The 21075-nt window shown below is 39.0% G+C and overlaps 1 protein-coding gene across 9 annotated transcripts in view; it reads left to right on the top strand.

Annotated features, from left to right (window-relative positions):
* TFPI (tissue factor pathway inhibitor) overlaps positions 1–20792 on the top strand; it is a 90269-nt gene extending 69477 nt beyond the window's left edge. For 5 of the 9 annotated variants that reach the window (XM_047721370.1, XM_047721375.1, XM_047721373.1 and 2 more), the window contains 3 exons: positions 575–760; positions 17527–17706; positions 18404–20792. In XM_047721370.1, the coding sequence (XP_047577326.1) occupies positions 575–760; positions 17527–17706; positions 18404–18510 (473 nt within the window). In that variant the 3' untranslated portion in view covers positions 18511–20792. Of the gene's footprint in view, positions 1–574; positions 761–2392; positions 2560–5815; positions 6431–14205; positions 14231–17526; positions 17707–18403 lie in introns of those variants that run through there. The other 4 variants (XM_047721376.1, XM_047721374.1, XM_047721378.1 and 1 more) reach the window with 4 other exon arrangements.
* The last annotated feature ends 283 nt before the right edge of the window (positions 20793–21075 follow it).

Here is a 21075-nt window from a genome sequence, read left to right as displayed (position 1 = left end):
TGTGAATAAAATTTCTAGAAGTCCACTCTTTTTTTAAGATTTATTTATTTATTTGAGTGAGAGTGTGCGTGCGCGCCCATGTGCGCATGACTGGGGGAGGGACAGAGGGAGAGAACCTTGAAACTGACTCCCCACCGAGCACAGAACCCACCGGGGCTCCCCTTTGAGACTCATGAGATCCTGACCTAAACAGGCCCCAAGAGTCTCTGGGGACTCAGGCGCCCGTGTCTGTAGAGGTCGACTCTCCCTCCTCCTCTCCTTCTCCCTCCCCTCTTCCTCCTCCCCATCCTCCCTTTCTTTCTCCTCCTCCTCCTCCTTCTTTTTTTTTTTTTTTTTAAGATTTTATTTATTTATTTAACGAGAAACGCACAAGCAGGGGGAGCAGGAGAGGGGAAGCAGGCTCCCCACTGAGCAGGGAGCCCAAAACAGGGCTTGACCCCAGGACCCTGGGATCATGACTGAGCCACCCAGGTGCCCTGATGTCTCCTCTTCTTAACACAACCGCTGAGCCTTGCTTTGTGTGTGTGATCATGGACTTACGACAATGTTGCATTTTAATGGTGTTTTTTCCCAGCGCATGATCTTCAGTTGGAAGAATCTGTGCACAATACAGTCATATCTGGCTCTACGGATAATACACTGCCCATTAGTTCTGGGGGCAGCATGACACCACTTGATTTGACGAATAACGTAACCCCGGTTGATTCTGTGAATAATGACTCCGTCGCTCCCCAGCCTACCGAGGCTCCCAGCTTTTTGGGTAAGAATACCTTTTTTTTTTAAATTGCTCCCCCCAAAATATTATGTTAACAATAGAAGTAGAATGTATATTAGAAGTTTGTTTTTGTTTTTGTTTTTTTTAAATACACTCTAGTTATAATAGGTGTGTTGAAATACTGAAATTCAAAATGTTTGTCTTCGATCCTGTAAGGGTGATAATTTTCCTCTCTTTTCAAGTATGCTTTGAGGGAGGCTTTTGATTATATATCACATGAAAGCTTTCCTATGATGTTTAACTCTGCCAAACTTATCTTATAAAATAATGTTCAGAGCTGTCAGCATCAATGTCTGGTGATCAATGATTACGATGGCAGCCTGGGCTCTTTGAGCATGGTATTGGGCAAGGGCTCAGGTGTCTAGTCACAGGACACATTAGGAATTTGTTGAATAACCATCACCAAAGGTTATGTCACTCTGAAGGGAATTGTCCTTTGGATTTCTGCAAGATTCTTTTCTGGGCTATACCCTGTCAATGTATTTTTCAAATTTAAGTAGACGTAGAGGAAATATATGCCCACAATAAATGCAGAGCAGGAAAATAGTAAAAATATTGGAATGCAGAACTGGAAACCACAATTATGTAGGCAGTTAAAAACAGCCAAGAGATCTTGGGGTTAACAGGATAAATATAAGGTCCCACCTAAATTTTAAAAATCACACGTGCTCTTTGACACACTGGAGACTTCGCTTCGACGCAGTCCGTGTGCAAGTTTTAAATGTCCAGGTGAGGAGAGTTGAGAGAGTTCTGTAGCTCGCACAACTGTGGCCCGAGGGTGAAAGAGACAGTGTGTGCAGCAGGGGTTCCCACGGCAGGTGTGTCAGGATCGGGTGGGGACAGTCTCCAGCATCCCCCGTTACAACCAGCACGTCAGCAGGCAAACGGGGAGCGGCTCTGCCGGACGGATGGAGAGCAGTGGTGGCTGCGCCCTGTCCCTGTCCCTGTCCCGAGGGAGGGATGTCAGTGCCACTCTCGGTGCCACAGGGTCCCGGTCATGTCTGTGGGCTTCGCTTCCGCCCTGAATGGCAGCGCTGAGAGGCCCCAAGGAGAACTGGAAGCGTGTGTGCAGGAGGACCGGGCGGTGTGAGTGGGAGAGGCCGAGAGGGAACTCACACCTGTTCTCTGCGCTCCAACATCAAGTTTACATCCTCACCCCCGTCCCCGCAGCGCAGACCCTCCTGCCCACGTCCCAGCCCTTCCTTATGGCCTCAACCCAGCCTCAGAAGCAGGATTAATTCGTGAAATCTGAGGTATAAGGTTCCTTTAGTAAAGTGTTTTTTTTTTTTAATGTGAGGTCTTAAGAAATCAGTGGGTTCCATAGGAATTAAATTCCCGAAACTGCAGGCATTCAAGCCGCGTTCCAGCAGCCCGTGAGGCGTCCTAAGTGCCCTGCAGAATGTCAGAGGGGTTTGAAAACCGTGTGTCCAAAGGCCTTCAGGGCCTCAGATTAGAGTCTGTAACGAGAGCAGCGAGTCCAATGCCTGATGAGTTACGTCTAGTTTTCAAACGCTACTTTGTTCGTAATAATGATTAATAGTAAATATCTTGGTAGTTCTGATTTATTATCTGTGAAATTAAGTAATTTCATTGCATTGTTTCTTTGTGTCCTTCCAGCCCTGTGTCTTTCAGTGACATTTTGTTTTATCCAGCTAAGTATCCCATGTTGAAAAGTGCGCTAAATCTTACTGTGTGAAAGACGTGAAAGTTTAGAGTAACAAACTTAATGGGTTTAAAGAGACATGTGATATGATATGTCTACTAATAAAATAATGCATGAAATCCATTTTCAATATGTTTCAATATTTTTTGTTTGGAATGCTTCACTAATTCAAATAGAGATCTGTATTTATTTATCATAATGAATGGAATAAGTTATGAGAAAATTTTGCCTTAAAGTTTTATCAAGTATAAAAATCATGATTTTTGGCATGCACACGGCCAAAATAGAAAGGAGGAGACAAAATAAATGTGAGAAGATAAACGAGTTTTAAATACTGTCTGATAAATATCCTAAGTTTTTATGTAGTTGTGCAATGAAAAGTATAAAAAAACCAAATTAATGGTTATAACAGAAAAATTACTAAGGAAACAGTAAAAATTCACAACATGAATTTAAAAGAAAACAAGATTAAAGGGATTTTTATTTAAAACAATAGACATTTAATTCTTTCATAGTAACTGCATTTAAAATTAGGGAAATCTTCCTCCTTTCTTTGTCTAGAGAATTATTTCATTTTTTATTATATGTAATTGCCTCAAGGCTTCAATTCCTCTACTCAATTCCTCTAGCCAATCTGACTCCTTTTCTTCCTTTTCTAGAGTATTCATTTCTCATTCTTTTGTTTTGTGACATTTCCTGAGCTAAAGTGTGAAACAATATTGCAATAGCGACTATAGGCAGTTGGACACAGAGTCGCTAACGTGAAAGGGGACAATGCAGCTGTGCCCTCAGGCTTCATAAGATCCACTCAATCCCGTGTCCCTCCCATCCAAGTGGGGAAGGTGGAAATGCAGCTGTCGCTCTTCACCAAGACCTAGAAGAGCCCTTCTCTACCTCACCCAATGTCAGAGGGCAGTTGTGCCCCCACTTTGCCTGTACGTAGACTATCCCTTTCCTCCTCCACCAAAGGCTTTTGCTGAGGTCTATGAAGACACTGTTGATATTCCAGCTCAGAAATAATTACATCTGTCAGAGCTTGTGATTATATTAATATTTTAATTTAGGAAATATGCTTTTATGTTTCTGTAAAACCTTGTTGTTCAAGGCTCTGGCAAATGTATAAGGTTCTCCATATTACTTTCTTTTGAAAAGACGTAAGTTGTTTTAATTGTGATTCCGTGTATGGGAATAATAACATACCCCACAACAAAAATAGGATAGCATTCATTTAAAATTCTTTCCATTAAATAGCAATCCTTAGGTAGAGTATTTGAATATTCCAAAAACGTAGCTAGACTGTGCTATCATTATGAAGGAGAACATTTGTAAACATAATTTTAATGTTTCTCTTCACGATGATAGTAGGAAAACCTTTTAGAAATGTTGTTTGCTGTTTATCCTTAACTACCACGAAATTGCATGTAAGCTTGAGAATGTGTTTCCCAGTGAGCCTCCTTGACTGGAGATATTGGAATGCCAAGCCCAACTGAGCTTTAATTTTTTCCTTTTATTTCCAGATTTTGTTATTGGTAGGCTATATAGGGGATCTCAGAGATTGAGGCTCGCTCTTCCTTAAAGAGACTTTTATAACATCTTTTGTAAGCTCATCCTTATGTACAAGTATTTGAGTTTGGATGAGCTTAACTAATGAGTATATCAATGTAGGTAAAACAAATGCTTGTTCTCACCATGCGTGTGAGAGAAATCCATCTAAAGCCCCCCCTCTAAACATGTGTACATCTGTACTTAATCTTCAGAATGAAAAACTACCGCAGTTAGTTTTCTTGACTCTTCCTTTGGGACTAGCGCTATAGTCCAGTAGGTCAAAGACTCTGAGCCTGAAGAGTTGGGCTCGAATCCCAATTCTTCCACTTGTTGCTGTGCAACCTTGAGTTACGTCTTAGCCTCTCTGAACCTTAGTTTCCCACCATACAGTGAGGATGGCAGTAATGCAGTTCTCACTTTCTAAGTTTTGCTGTGAGGTGAAATCAGTCAATATACAAGGTACACTAAGCACAGAGCAGTACCCACTCCACGCCACTTAAGTATCACTCATTGCTATTACCTGTGGGACCCAGAGCAATACCCGTAACTTCCTTGGCCTTCGTTTCTCACCTGCAAAGCAACTGTCTCTAAGTTCCTCTTCGCAGAAGTTGGTATTTTAGACACTCGTAAGATCTCTACTTACTCAGCTAAGCGGATCGGTACACATAAGGTCACAAAACTACAATTAACCTTCAGAAGAGAAAGGACAAGAGGCCTAAATTAATACAGAGATGGAAACTTACACAGTTCAGATATGTTTAGTGGAAACAAGTTAAGATTATTGTCATATAGAAGTATGATGGGCTTTGAAGCCAAAAGAACTTTGTGTAACTTTTCTTTGTCTTCTGAAAACTTCCAGCTTTCCAAACTTTCAGAGTTCTGCCACCATTTCTAGCTGTTTCAGTTTGAGCACTTGGTACTCTCCTCTGATCACCCTCTCCTTCTAGTCAGTCCTTCTATTGTTTTTCTAATGAAATGTTCACTCCTGTCTTCTCCATCTTCAGTCTACCTGTTTTGTTCAGAATATCAATCTTGTGGGTTTCGATGATCTCCATCTGATGTCATCAAATAGGGACACTAACGAAAATGAAAGGGGGATGCCAAAAAAAAAAAAAGATCTATTTGAAATAAATATATATATTGACAGAAAACTAGGTCTGTCATTTTGGTGGATAGATAAAATAGATTTATTTTTAAAGTATTTCAATTTTCAAAAAATCACATATATGTTGGGATATGATCTACCAAAAAAAAAAAAAAAAATGAGCTTGGACCAATACTGGCTCAGGCAACCCAGGTGTCATAAACCTCAGATAGATACCAAGGAGATCAGATATACCATATATATTAATATATACTCCTATATCACACATGTTAAATACAACATTTCCTATAGCTATGCATATAGACACATGCACATATATGTATATGTGCATTATACATGTGTATACATGCATATGTACAGGGAGGGACAGAAAAGACAGGGAACAAGGGAGTCATGCGTGACATGCACTGGATACAGCATTTCTGACATTGCTGTTCTACTCTCATTCATCCATTATATTAGCGTCAGAGTATTTTTAGTCAAGCAAGTTCACATTTCTTTTCCATCAGAGAAAAATAAATTAAAACCTTTACAGGTAGACTCTTTCTGTGGTAATTTAGCCTCATTCCCTTGGTTTAGATTTTTCTGCATTATCTGCTACCCCTCTAACTGTCCCAGATTTTTGTCTCACTAAATACAAAATATTTTTGTCCCTTCTGAATGGACACTGTCATTAAGTAGAACTCATTTACTCTGTTATTAGTAAACACGAATCATCCATCCTTAGGGCTCCTGATGTTTTGTTCGGCTTCTCCTTCCTGAAATTCACAGCCCTCCGCATGGAGGCTGCGTTCGCCCCCACGAGGAAGCCTCCTTCCCCTCCTCTTCTCCCGGCTTCCTATGATGATTCCCCTCATGCTTCTGTGACTGGATGTTGTCTTAGCCCCCCCTCACTGGCTAGATTACAAGTTTTTTGAGGAAAGAGACCATGTATTATACGTTTTGCAGATCCTCCCTCCTTAGTATTCAGGTCAGTGTTACACATAGGACAGGAGGCTCACAATTTTTATCTGTAACTTGTGACCCACAGTTACAGAAGAACAGACGGCAGTTGGACGCAGGTCCTGCTGCCCACCTTCTGCGTCCGTGCATCCATGTCCATTTTAGGATAAGTCAGAATTTTGTGCACATTTTAATATTTCTGCTTTATATTGTATATGTGATGCCTTTGATAACATGCCATTAATAAAGTTTTAATATTTATGTGAACATACTAATACAGTCCTCTCAACAGAGCTCATTGGTAAATGTCTATCAAAGAAAAGTTAATGTTCTCAACTGTTCATTCTGATTCTGGGCTCTTTTTTTTTTAAGGAATTATTTGTTTGTTTTTCTGTGATTTTTAAATTTAAGGGCATTGTAGTTAACATATAGTGTAATATTAATTTCAGGGGTTAATTTTGTGATTCATCAGTTGCATGTGATTCTGGGCTTTTTTTTTTTTTTTAAAGATTTTATTTATTTATTTGACAGAGAGAGATCACAAGCAGGCAGAGAAGCAGGCAGAGAGAGGAGGAAGCAGGCTCCCTGCTGAGCAGAGAGCCCGATGCGGGGCTCGATCCCAGGACCCTGAGATCATGACCTGAGCCGAAGGCAGCGGCTTAACCCACTGAGCCACCCAGGTGCCCCTGATTCTGGGCTTTTTGAATGGACCTGACCCGTTGATTAAAAAAGTGATTTGGGGTGCCTGGGTGCTCAGTCAGTTAAGCATCCAGCTCCTGATTTCGGCTCAGGTCGTGGTCTCAGAGTCATGAGACCGAGCCCCTGCATCAGGCTCTGCACTTAGTGGGGCTCTGCTTAAGACTCTCTCTCTCCCTCTCCACCTGCCCTGCCCCCATGCTCGCTTTTTCTCTCTAAAATAAATCTTTTTTAAAAAGTGATTTATTTTCTTGGTTCTCATCGTGTCTTTACTTCTCTGCGTCAACTTGTAATAGCTGCTTTGGGACGACATCAGCTGTATATTTTGAAAAAAACAAAATCTTGTGATAGACTTCAAAGACCTGGCAACTCAGTGTCCCACTTGGTCTCTGACAGAAAAAAAAGAACACCTAAATACTGGACCTAGTCCGTATCTTCTCCAGGCAGCCACTAAGTCAAGGGAAAAATGACTGTGTATCATTCTGCAAGTCATTTGGGTACCTGAGGCTCTCTCTCTCCTGCCTGTATTCAAGGTATAACCTACCGGCCAGATTCCATATACACGTGGGAAAAATGGAGAGAAAAGAAAACATAAACATAAAACAAACATATATACACACACATATACATACACATGTATCTCTTAAAAAATTTTTGGTTATCATTGGCCTTTTGGAAGAGATGTTATAGAAATCGACTGAATGGAAGTCAAATGCCATCGCTGAAACAGTTACTTTACAGATTTGCAAGAAAACACTGTCACCTGTTTGGTGTCTGGTTGAAGATTTGCTTACACGTTAACAACCACCAAAAGTGTCTGCAAAGAAAATACCCCGTCATCTAGCTCCGCGGTTCGCTGCTAGCCTGTCAACAATTCTGAAAAGCCCCTTCATCAAAAACCCACTTCAACGTCCTCCCAAAGCACCCTGTTTGTCATGTGCTCCCCACCCAGAAGCATAGAAACTTCCCTCATTGACAGACGCCTGCTTGGTGACACTGGTGCCTCATGCGCTGGTTACTGACAAGCTGGCTTTCTAAAAATAGGTAACTTGTGAGAGGACCCGTAAGACCATCTCCTTCCTGGCAGCAGAGACGGTGAGAAACAGAACTGTAGCACCTTCCCTCTGCCAGCCGGACACAGTCACCCTGGGTGACCACTGACCGCTTTGGCTAATCCTTTTCTTCCTGGGCCATCTCTGCTTTCAACAAGGATACGCTCTCTTGCCCCAGTCATGGGAGTCCTCCAGAGAAGTGTTCCTGAACTTTCTTTAAAAGGAAACAACAGACTTCTAATTTATGAATTAAGTTCTTTTGTATGACACTAATCATATACGGGCGAGTAAAATACTGTGTCTCATTAAGTATCTGACCATGATACAACTGTCGACCAAAACTCACAGACGAACACGAGCTGCAAACTGACGAATTAATAAGACTAACTGGATGGTACTTTCTAATTGAGATAAGGTGACCTACAGTACTGTTCGCTTACAGTGACCTGACATTTATATATGTCATAGCTACCGCCTGTCCCCACACAGAGTCACTCCAGTATCACTCATCCTCCCTGTGCTGTGCACGCACGACCCACCGCAGGAGGGAGACTTCCCGCAGCTCGAGTGTGCCACACTTGCGGACTCCTCTGTGCCCGTGCCCTCTCAGAGCCACAGCTTGTTCCTTGTATTTGTGTTTTGTTTTTTAGATTCCAATATAGTGAAATCATATGGAATTCGACTTTCCAGACTTATTTCATTTGGCATAATACCCTCTAGGTTCAAGCATGATCTCACCGATGGCAACAGCTCATTCTTTTTGCGGCTGAGTGATATTCTGTGGGGTGTGCGTGTGTGCGCGTGTGTGTGCACACACCACGCCTTTGTCCTCCATCTACCGACGGACGCCCGCGCTCTGCCACAGCTTGGCTGCCGTCAGTGACACTGCAGTGAACGCAGGGGCGCACGTATCTTTTCTTCAAATTAGTGTGTTTGCTTTCGTTGGATACTCAGTAGCAGAATTATTGGATCATATGGTATTTCTATTTTTAATTTTTTGAGGAACCTTCATAATTTTTTCCGAAGTGTCTGCATCAATATACACTCCCACCGGGAGCACTTGCGGGTTCCTTTTCCGCCACATTCTTGCCAACACTTGTTGTTTCTTGTCTCCCGATACTCGCTATTCTGACAGGTATAAGGTGATATCATTGTGGTTGTGATTTGCATTTCCCTGAGGACTAGTAATGGTGATCCTCTTTTCATGGATTTGTTAGACATCTGTAGGTCTTCTTAAGAAAAATGTCTATCAGGTTTTCTCATTTTTTAATGGAATTGCTAATTTGGTATTGAACGGTACAAGTTCTTTACACATTTTGGACAGTCACCACTTTTCAGATGCCTCATTAGCAAATGGCAACTCCCATCCCAGAGGTTGCCTTTCTGTTTTGTTAGTTGTTTTGTTCAGTGTTCAGAAGCTTTTTAGTCTGATGTAATCCCATTTGTTTATTTTTGCTTTTGTTGTTTTTGCCTGAGGAGACAGACTCGTACAATATTGCTAAGACCAATGCCCAAGAATTTACAGCCTGTTTTGTTTCAGGAATTTATGGTTTCAGGTCTTACATTGAGATTAACCCATTTTGAGTTTATTTTTATATATGGTGAAGAAAGGGGTCCAGTTTTATTATTTTGCATGAGCTGACCAGTTGCCCCAAAACCATTTATTGAAAAGATGGTCTTTTCCCCATTGTATATCCTTCCCTCCTTTGTCATAGACAAACTGACAAGTTTGGGTTTATCCCTGGGCTCGTTCATTCCATGGACCTGTGCGTCTGATTTTAGATGGCACACCCTATTACTACATGAATTTGGTATTAACTGCTCTAGAGCAGGTTAGGAATGAGGAACGGGTTAGAAAAGCCTGTGCTACTCTGTTGTAATTCTCTGACTGCCCTACTTCTATTTGAATAATGACCTAACCGTGCAGGAATAAGTTTAAAAAGCACTTTTATAAAATATATTAATTAGGAAAATCCCACCTCTATCTTTTCTTGAGGCGCGGTGGGACGTGTTCTCTAGTCTCCTGTCGCTTCTTACTGCTATTAAAAGGAGAGCCGACTGGCCAGTGCGGATGGGATCACAGAGCACACAAACACCTGGAACTTCGGTCTCTTTCCCGAATCAGTCCAGTTTTACTATGCAAACTCAGTAATTCTGGCCTTTACCATTTGAGCTCTTTGAATACTGTTTGGCTCAGTACTCCTACGCCCAAGACTTGTTTCCAGTTTCTGCATTTGATGACTTATTTGGATGAGATATCTTTTTCCTGTTCAAACTTGATAAACTCCGACTTCATGCATGTAACTTAGGGTAAGAAATACATAAGACAGTCTGAGCCTGAGTTGCAAAGGAGAGAGAATTTGGAAACTGGATATAAAAGGGAAGTTGTGACAGCTTTCTCTTTATCTGGTAATTATTAAATTGTCTTTGCTCGGTTATCTTTATTTTCTAGGTAGTTTTCAGAGGACACCTTATGGTGGTTAAGAGCATTGGCTTATGGACGGAAAGATGTGGGTTTAAATTCCAGTCCTCCTCCTCACCAGGTCTTTTTGTGGACTCGAAAGAACCACACAGCTCTCGGCCACGCTCCTCATTGGTCCCACATGGAGAGTAATAGCTCTCGAAGTTGCTCCTCATTGGTCCCACATGGAGAGTAATAGCTCTCAAAGTTGCTCCTCATTGGTCCCACATGGAGAGTAATAGCTCTCAAAGTTGCTGACAATTATGGCAAATACATAATTCTTATCCCCATGTTTAACATGCAATAAGGACTCAGAACTATTAATATTTGAAGGTTTTGATGATGATTACCCAGTGTCAATGGAGATTTATAACAGGAAGAAATAATCATGGGCTTTTTCTTATACATTTTATTAGTGATACATTTTACATGTAACTAAAGCCTGTAACCTTGATCTGAAGTATCTTCATTCAACAGTCATAATACTATGACTCTCTGAAGTAAAATAAAGCCCTTCTAAAATTCAGATGTAATTATAAAACACCAACACGTATTTTGTGTCTTTGGACCGTATGCTCTAATAGGAGGACTTGAAAACCTGCGTTTCTAATTGTATCCTATGACCTGAGGCATAAATCTATTATACTTCTTAATGTCAGTTCAGCTCAACAAATCCTGAGTCCTATAGGGTGGGAATTGTCACAGGAATGGGGAGTCTGAATAAAAAATAAGAAAGTTGGTGTTGTTCTTCACAGGCCTGCCTGTGAAATGGGGTGAGGGGACAGGTACGAAGATAACTTCCGTGCCTACACTACGTGCTAAGACAGAGAGCTGCACAAGTGGTGTGGGGGGACAGAGGCCAACACTTCCATTGAAGGGTGTAAAAATTAAAACTTTATCTTTCCCTAAACCTGTGTTCTATCTTTTATCTAACATCTTGGATTTATTTTTTTAGATGCTGGCTAATGCATGAGCACAGTTCACAATTCTGTCTTTTCAGGAATTTTTCTAGGTAAAGCTACAATGAAAGCAAGCCATGATAAAATTGTAAATTATAAAACTGTTATGACTACATTTCATACTATAATTCTATTTCATAATATACTTAAAATATTCCATCTTCTTAGTCGATCGTCTAAAAATACCAGAACGGTCTTCTTTCCAGCTCCCTCCCTGCCAGAGTCGGCGCAGTGCTTGGTTTCATTCACTTCCTCTACACCTGCCTCAGCCGGGGTCTCCAGGTCTCCTGCAGGACTCAGCCTCCACATGCCTGCGTGAGCTTGCTTCACGTATCCAGAAAGAGCAGAACTGTCTCTTTCATCCTTCAGTACTTTAAGTTGTTCATTCATGTCTCTATCATAAAACCCAAGTCTATTAGTAATCAGAAACCTTGTGAATTTGGTCCAGATCTACTCTCCCAGCCCAGCATCCTACTATACCCACTTCAGATAGCCTGGAGTTTGCAAAGTGCCCCACACTAGGAATATTCTGACTTTTGAGCTTTTCTTTACCCATTTTCTCTCTACCTCTTCCACTTGTTAAAATTTCATTCTTCCTTAAAAGCTGGTCAAGGGACTAAATAAATGTTAATTTTCACCTTTACTAAAATCTTACAGGGTCTTCAATTTTGCAGCTGTCTAAGGAAACATTTTTCTGATTATAAGACAATTATCTCAGGATAAATTATACTCCTATAGCAGCATCGTAGTTTGTAATTTTACCATGGATTGCTTGCTTTATGGCTTTATTTAGAAAAACCCTTGGATAAAGATAACTTTGTGAACTCTGTCCACAGAGTAGGCAGTATCCAGGCAAAGAAGTCCAACACAGTGGATACCTGCACAACTTCTCCTTCTTTTTAACCTCTGGAGCTTCCTGTTGGGGCAAGGTGTCTCACAGTCTATTCCCCCACGACCTTTCAGTTTCGACTGTCCCAGAAGCCTGCTTCTTACTTTTCACTCTCAGCTGGTTACTGTGCACAGGACAGAAAGGAAAAAAGTTCACAGTACTCATGTTCCTATGCCTCGCTGGCTTTCCCTGCAGTATAGAATGTCAGTTTCTGCCCATTTCACACCAGCTTTCCCATGTTAGTGAACGGAGATCCTGCTTTTCCCGTAGTACAGAATTACTATCTGTAAGTAGTGTCTTCACAGGTGACAGGGTTACTCTCTATTTCTAACCACAACAGATTCCCAATCTCTAGCCTTTTCCTTATGACCCCAGGACTCTGGGGTGAGTCTAAAAATATTTTGATTATATAATCCTATTTCTAACATATGTTATTTTATAATTTCAATATTATAATAGACAAATTGAAAAAATAGAAAAGAAAAAGACAACTGGTCATGTTTGCATTTCACAGACAAAATCACTGTCAACATTCTAGCATATTTCCTCTTCACATTTCTCTGCTGTTTTTGTTCCCTACCACATCATGAAGTAAATAAAATATAGACTGAACGTAGCTTCTGGAAAACCCCTAACAGTATAGAATAAACAGCGTAGTAGTGTCTGTTCTGGGGAGTTGCAACCTTGAGCACTGCTAAGGTCCCTATGTAATAAAAACGTCTCCCCAGGAATCATCTGCTTTTGTGGGTATGAGAAGAGAAGAGTGAATGTAATTAAATGCATTGTGCTAAGGCCCACGTTTTATTTAGCAGTTGTTCAGGCACCTTTAAACGTCATCGTGGAAGTATAAATTTATATAAACTTTTAGTGGAAAATTTGGCAGCTTCTACAAAATTATAAATTGAGTATGGCTTTTGCACAATTCTATTTTTTTTATTTTTAAACGATTTTATTGATTTATTTGACACAGAGACCATGAGCAGGGGGAGCGGCAGGCAGAGGGAGAGGGAGAAGCAGGCTCCCTGCTGAGTGGGGAGCCCGATGTGGGGCTGGATTACAGGACCCCAGGGTCATGACCTCAGCCGAGGGCAGACGCTTAAGGACTGAGTCACCCAGCCACCCCCATAATTCTGATTTTAGAAAGATCTTTAGAAATATCTGAACCCGTGTACAAGAACGCTCATGAGCCATCAATACGGAGCTGAAAACAAGGATCCACATGAATCGTGGTTGACTAGACACACTGGACTCAATTCAAGAAATGAGCGCTGCACATATCCAAAAGGAGGTGGCCATGAGCAAATATTGAAGCAGTCACAAAATACTAGTAAGTACAGGAAAACGCAGAGTAGTACGTTGGTATCCGTTTGCCTGTGCAAGCAATTTGAAGGAAAATATATACCAAAACATGGACAACGGTTAAGGGACAAGGGTCAAATTATAGAGAACTTTTTGTTTTATATTTGTTATACTTTTGCATTAATTCAGTGTCTTACAATGATAAATTATAATTAGAAAGTTAAAGTCTTTATATTTTTCTTTACTAGAAAATTATGGGGAAAAAGAACATATTGTTCAAAGGAAAGATTTGTTATTCAATTCCTTAAAACGATCTCAGGAGACAAAACATTTCTCAGCAAGTCATGGGGTGATCCATAAACCCTAAATTGGTTGGTAGAATAAAAGCCTAAATGTTAGGTATGTAAAATGGGAACAGGAAGACACCACGGTAAGGACTCAACGTGACTACAAAATTTGAAGTTTAAGTATACGTTTTGGAGAAAATTTACATAAACCACTTTGAATAGAAGACTGGTTTTGGGTGCCACCCTCCAGTTTAGCAGTCACACTAGATCATGGCAGTTCCAGGCAGCATGTACGTGGAGCCTGAATTCTGAAAACTGTCCTAGAGCCTCTAAGTGGAAGCCATCCAAGTTGTTATTAATGGCAAGATCAAGACAGAATGCATTTGGTTATTAAATTACCTTTGGAAAGTGAACAGAAGTCAGGTTAGTATCTTTTTATTCTATCTTAAATACCTGTGAATAATTATAATCTAGACCAAAAAAATTACATTGCGTAACTACTTCAAAACTTTTATATTTTCTTTCATTATAGATATCATTGTCTGGATTTTGAATAGGTGAGTGCTTATGTTTCTCTAGGGTATATGTTAATTGAAAACAACCAAGCTGACCACTTCATGGGGGGCACGAACTCCTGTTTCCTCAGCTTTGGAGATGAACTGGATGATAATCAAGGACTCAAAAAATCGTTAGAGCTACAATGTCCTTGAGAAGCCATCTGCTTCATTATTTTAGTCATAACATTGTTGTCTATGCTAGCGTAATCTAATGATAGTCTTTTTTTTTTTTAAGAGAGGGAGAGGGAGGGGGATGGGGGAGGGGTAGAGGGAGAGAAAGAGAGGGAATCCCAAGCAGGCTCCATGCCCAGTATAGAGCCCAACGTGGGGCTCAATCTCACAACCCTGAGATCATGACCTGAGCTGAAATCCAGAGTCGAATGCTTAACTGACTGAGCCCCAGGTGCACCAATCCCATGACAGTCTTAACTACTTGGAGTTCAAATGATTTTAGGAGAAATGAATTGGTTACACAGCAAGTATAATTCATGTTCTGAAGAATAAAGGCCTTATAAAAACTGTACAAGTGATAACTATTGTATTAAAAACTTTTAAAAGTTAACTGTAACACAATACTCTTACTAATTAATTTCAAATTTTAACCCACTATCAAAATACTTGTATTTTTAGTGCTAGGAACCACAATAATTATCTGGGTCAACAGTGAGTTATATTTGATAATCTGTGTAGACAGTGATTAAAATCAGGGCAAACGAAGTGAAACCAGTGAACAACCGTGAGACTCTCCGATGGCATCTGTGCGGGCCAAGTGCCTTTTGCCTTCAAACTAATCTCACTGCCGCCTTCTTGCCCTGTCTCATATGTACATTGTGCTCTTTCCCATGGCTTCTGAGTAGATTTGGTGAGTGACAGACATTGTTGGAAGACTCAGTGACCAAAGGAAGACAGAAGCTAGGGTACCTCTCCCCACCAAACCCGTAGTATATGCTCCACGGTTCCAGAGCCGCCTCCATTGCTAACTTCAGTCTAGTACTGGAGCCCCAGATGTACCAGTCAAGCTTGTTCTTACTTTGAAATAGCCTTGATTTTGTTATGGGGCCAAGTTTACTACAGGTTACTGGAAAAGAAGGATGGATTTACTTCAGAATCAGAAAATTCTCTCTCTTCCTGGAATAAGGAACTTTAGGTAGAACATTGCTGTTAAGACATAATAAGTAGCATCTGTAAAGAAGTATAAAAGTTATAGAAATGTCTATATTTATTATCTTCAAATTACTGTGGACTTCTCAGTCTTGTTTACAACATGCAAAAGTGAAACTAAGGTATAAGTCATACCGTCATATTTCTACATCAGCTATGAAGCATCTGTGAGTGCTTGCTGAAAATGAAAAAAAAAATAGAAATGTTCTCTGTTTCTCAAAGTAGGCTAATTGCTTGAGGAGTATTTCTTTTGTTTCTGAACACAGATGGTGACTTTGGAAGCTCATGGAGATAGAAGTGGTAGCAACAGATAGCCATCTCATATTCTAGGTTCTGGGTTAATGAGAATCCAGAGCATGAAGAGTTGGAAAAGTCTGCACAATAGTAGGCTCAATTACAGTATATCTCTGCTGTCCTGTTAGAAAATTCCTCTTGCGTAAACTGTATTGGAGGCAGGGGATTTCAACCATTTCTAGAAAGTTAAGTGCACATTCTCACCAGATAACATTTTGATTTTGATTTATGCTGCAGTAATCATGCACTATAATCCCCATACAGGAGGACATAAACGATGACTTAGACTGCATGACTTAGTTTTTCAGATCTGAAGGTCTTCTTTTAAAAATCAGTGTTCATAGACCTAATGAAGGACCTAAATAATACAGTATTCTTTAGGTGACTACAGTTCTTGAATTTTGACACAGAATTTTCATCTTCCTAAAATGTCTTACATATTTTCTGTAGTGTTCTGACTCCTGTTTTCCAGGATTTCTCTATTATATGAGCCATTCTATCAAGACACTCTCATCTTCATTTACATCATCAAGAAGGCAGGAGGAAACGTAGATGCTTGTATTTTTCACGTCTAATTAGGATTATCGTTCATTAATTCAGATCAGATCAAATAATTTCTGCATTTTTCCCCTCAAACTGTTTCATTTTATTTCTTTTATAGTCTCATCGGGGGTTCGCTTGTCATCAAACCACTTAGCTTTCTGGCCAACCTATTTGCCTTCATTGGCTGGATTCCTCAAAGTTCTATTTTCTGCCAGTTTTGTATATTTAGTATACCCTCTTTGTCTGCATCCGCTGTCCCACATCTCACGATTTGGCAAAGCCACTAAAGTTTTATTTTGATTTCTCTCCATCTACCAACTTGCATGCAGTGTTGATTTACTAATATCAAGCCTGGTAAGTCTGTTGCTAGAACACCAGCTTGCCCTCACTGACAGGAATTCCCAAAAGAGCTAAGAGCTACCATTGAACTGAAACTATTTCTCTGCTTTGCCTTAAGAAAACGAGTGATCCTCTTATCACCCTGGTTGCATTTTCTTCCTTGGTTTCTAAAGTTGTTTGTCCCATCGACAGACCAGTTGGTATGCTTGGTTTAAACCGGCACGTGTCCTATCTCACTGGCTTTAACGATACGCCTTCCTTTGCTTTGCAAAAACATCTAATTCATCAAGAACTGATGCCTCAATTCACAAGAGAACTTCATCTCCACATCAGTCATCTCTCCCGGGATCCTTCTCTGAAGCTTGAACACCTGAGTTCCTGTGCCTTAAACTGTGGTTCATTACATCACCTAGAACTTGAGTCAAAGGGCAGCAGCAACGCCTCCTCAGCATCAGTGCCTATGTCGCTCAGCGAGGGAGGACTGCTCATCCGGACGCGTCTCCTCCCCAAGTCGAACATCCACGAACAAAAAGGATGTGTAAACATCCTAAAGGGAATAATTTCCTAATAATTTCCTAAAGGGAAATAAATTTCCTAAAGGGAATATGGTTAACAAATAATTTCCTAAAGGGAATATGGTTAACAAATTTTTATAAATTTTTGAATATTGGTTTCTGTCATGTACAACTAGTTTTTTCTCTTATAGAGCGTTACCACAGCACTTCACTTTTACAAATATATCTACTTTATTTCCCAGAGAAAGGTCTGACTGTCGTGACCACTTGGAGATTACTAAAGCATTTCCCTGGAGTTGAAATACATGCATTTCACTGAGTACTACTTTTATTCAGTCAGATTACTGTTTTGAATATACTATAAGAAAATAGATAAGCAATAAACAATGTGAAACTTTCAGATTAACTATCATGTGATTTACTATGTTTTCTTGATGCTCTTAGAATTTCACGGTCCTTCCTGGTGTCTGACTCCAGCAGACAGAGGGTTGTGTCACGCCAATGAGAGCCGGTTCTACTACAATTCCGTCATTGGGAAATGCCGCCCATTTAAGTACAGTGGATGTGGAGGGAATGAAAATAATTTTACTTCTAAAAAAGCATGTCTTAGGGCTTGCAAGAAAGGTAAAAAGGACATTCTTCCCATTAATTCACTAGTGTTTAAGATAATAGTTGCACTGAAATTATGAACAAATTTTAATATAGGAAAAATATTATGATATTAGTTCCACTTATAATAAACAAAATATTATAATTTAGGTAATATATGTCCCCTTTCAACTACTTTTAGATGATATTGCTGGAGATATTAACTACAATTCCTCATAATGTGTCTTTCACAGAAAAAATAATCTACTTGAAACAAAACATTCTATTCTTTAATATTTACATACTAAGGTTTCATTTTAAATTATACCAAAATATTTTTAAGCTGTCTTACAATGCACAACATTTAAATGTTGCTACTGACTTTCTTCTGAATATTAAAATGATGCAGGTTTACAGAATATTAACATAAAAGTAAAAATCACACCTAAGTCCACCAGTCATATTCAGCCACATGTTTGTTTAATAAAATGAGCATGAATTTCTGACCGAAGATGAGAAATAAAAGTCAGAAGCATGCTTATCCATTTTTGCTCATTCTTATATATGTGAAATGACTTCCTTAGAAATAGCTTGTTCTGCATAAAGACTAAAGCTTTTAAGCCAATTTTTTTTGGTTTTATATATTTAAAGATAATTTGAGAAAATTTTAAATAAAATGTTTTATTATATTACTCTGTTTTGCATAATAAATTTGTTTCTCTTCCTTATGTAGGTTTCATCCAAAGAATATCAAAAGGAGGATTAATTAAAACCAAAAGAAAAAGAAAGAAGCCGAGAGTGAAAATAGTGTATGAAAAAATTTTTGTTAAAAAAACATAAATTTTGTTACATCATTGTATCAGTTCTAAATATTCTGGATGAAACTTTTCACTATATTTTCTTTCCCAAAATCCTTTTAATGAATATTTCCATGAATTTTCTATGTACATATTAACCACTATTAATAATTTGTATCAGAATTAACTTCTTTATGTAATCAAAGTGCATATTCAGGGGCTGAGTACTATGAATTTACTTACTCTCTCAATCCCTCTCTATTTCCCATTGACTACAAGTTGTCATATTACTGACCACATCCAATCAGTCCATTTTTACATTTGGTATCAGTTGTTCGAAAATATGGTGTCATTTATTTGTTTTGATGATGTAGATGATGATCTCCTTTATTGCCTATGCACAGATTAAAAAATATAGCCATTAAAGATCAAACACCCTTTGGATTTCACATCTGAAATGGTGACAAGCACTTTCTTCTGCAAGGATTGGTCAGTTGAGCGTTGAGGGAGAGCTGGTGATAGTACAACCCATCATGTGCCTCCCTCCCTGGATGTAACTCTTCTCCTTGTTCGTAAGCCCGTGCCTCAGATCAATCTCGAGCCAAACCATTATCAGAACAAAAAGAGTCAACTCTATCATGTGCCTGATTTTGATTAACTATTTTTTGTTGGTTTATGACCCATTATATTAGTAAAAATGGTTGAATAGTTGTGTGTTAAGTACAGATCATGGTAAGAAGAGGCTTGGTGGAAAGGGAAATTTTTAATGGTAATCAAAAGGAAATTGTTTATGTACGTCCCAAATTCATTATTTAACAAAGTTTTCTCTTACCCAAAATTGTAAGAATATTTAAACCTGCTGAAACCTACTTATTTATCCTTAGACTCTGCACGTAGTACAACCCAGTAAGTCATGTTTAAGGTGGGGGAAAAAAAGTCATGTTATTTCTGTCGAAGAGGAAGATTCTACTAGAAAATCCATGTGATATTCCCTCTCAGTGGCCTAACCTTTCCTTGGAGTTCATTCTGTTCCTCCAGATCTAGACCTTTGCTTCCCGGCTCAGCTGTTGCCGTGCGGATCTCCACAGCCTCCCGGACATTCCAGTCTCTTAGCGCTCATCTCTAGCTTTGCATTTAAATGTGAACTTGCCATCTGGAAGCAAGTAACCGTTTCATCTACTTAGTTTAGCTTTATGACTTTTCTCTAGCAGTAGTGTTATAATTTTGCCTGTTCCTCAGTCTTGAAAGTTTGAAGCCAATTTCGACTTCTTATTTTTCTTCATATATATATGTATATCATCAGTCTCTGAACACTATTGCTTCTGTTTCATAAGCTTCAGCCCCAGGCTTTTTGCCCCTATTGCATTCTTCACATCAGTACTGGTTTAATTCCTGAGAATTAATTCAATACATTTCTCCACCTCTCAGAATCCACCTCTCAGGACTCACTCGTTGGTACTTAACCTCACCCCATTCCCCACAATTTTATTTTGATATGTATTTTTTTGGATCTAACTACTGCCCTCTTTCTTGACTTTCAATTTAGTTAAAAGGGTATGCACTATTCACTGAATACATCTTTAACTACTCAACTTATTCATGCTGATTTCCTACCTAAAACTGTGATCTTTTCTCAACTTTCCACATGAATTCAGGGTCCAGCTCATGAGCGCTATAAAATCTACATAGTTCTGAGGCTGAATATGAAGTCCTAAGGTATAATTATAAATCATTTTCATCCTACGACATAAAAATTATATCATTATAAAATAGTTCACTTAATTTTATATCTTGATTTCAAATAGAATACATACACACAATATATACATAAGTAATAGTCTTAAACTGAATGTTTGCTGTGGAATTTGAGACTTTGGGAAACCAAAATCCCTGTGCAATATGCTTTCTTGTCATTTATACCCTTAAATAAAGGGTAATGTCTCCTTAGGTCAAGTGATTAGTTGCTACCAACAATGTATAAATAACACAGTAGTGAGTTGGACGTTTTCTCCAAAAATCATCCATGGATTCATTACATAATCAAGAAAGACTCACACTGAGATAGTTTGCAATGTTTAATTCACAAGAATATTATTTTTGCTGTATTTTTAGATAAGAAGCTCTCTGGTGGTACTGTCTTACTTTGTTTTACATAATCAAATACATCTAACTGTGAAGTTTATATAGAATTACATTATACAGCATTTACATATATTTACTAACTTTGTTTATTCTGTGTTCAAAATTAACAAATCATGCTGAAAACTGCTCAAATGATTTTAGTTTTTACATTACAAGAAATAAAATATTATCCTGAATAATGAAGTGTAACTGTTACGAAGTTTTTTATACTTCAAAAAATTTTAGTGTTCTTCAGTTATTACAAAGATTAATACCTAAGACAAAGAAAAAATTGTTCCATAAGCTTTAGTTGACTTTTACCTCCCTTATTGGAATTTGCTAATAATCTCCTTTCAATTACAAATGTGCATTCATATACTAGGACTTCTTATTTGTTAAAAAAATTAATTACTATGCCTTACAATGTGCACTCCGTTCCATATGTATTTCTATAATCATCTCCCACAGTTATATAAATATGACATGC

This window comes from Lutra lutra, chromosome 3 (genome assembly GCF_902655055.1).
Source record: "Lutra lutra chromosome 3, mLutLut1.2, whole genome shotgun sequence".
NCBI classification, from domain to species: Eukaryota; Metazoa; Chordata; class Mammalia; order Carnivora; family Mustelidae; genus Lutra; species Lutra lutra.
This window is presented reverse-complemented; position numbering and strand designations above follow the sequence as displayed.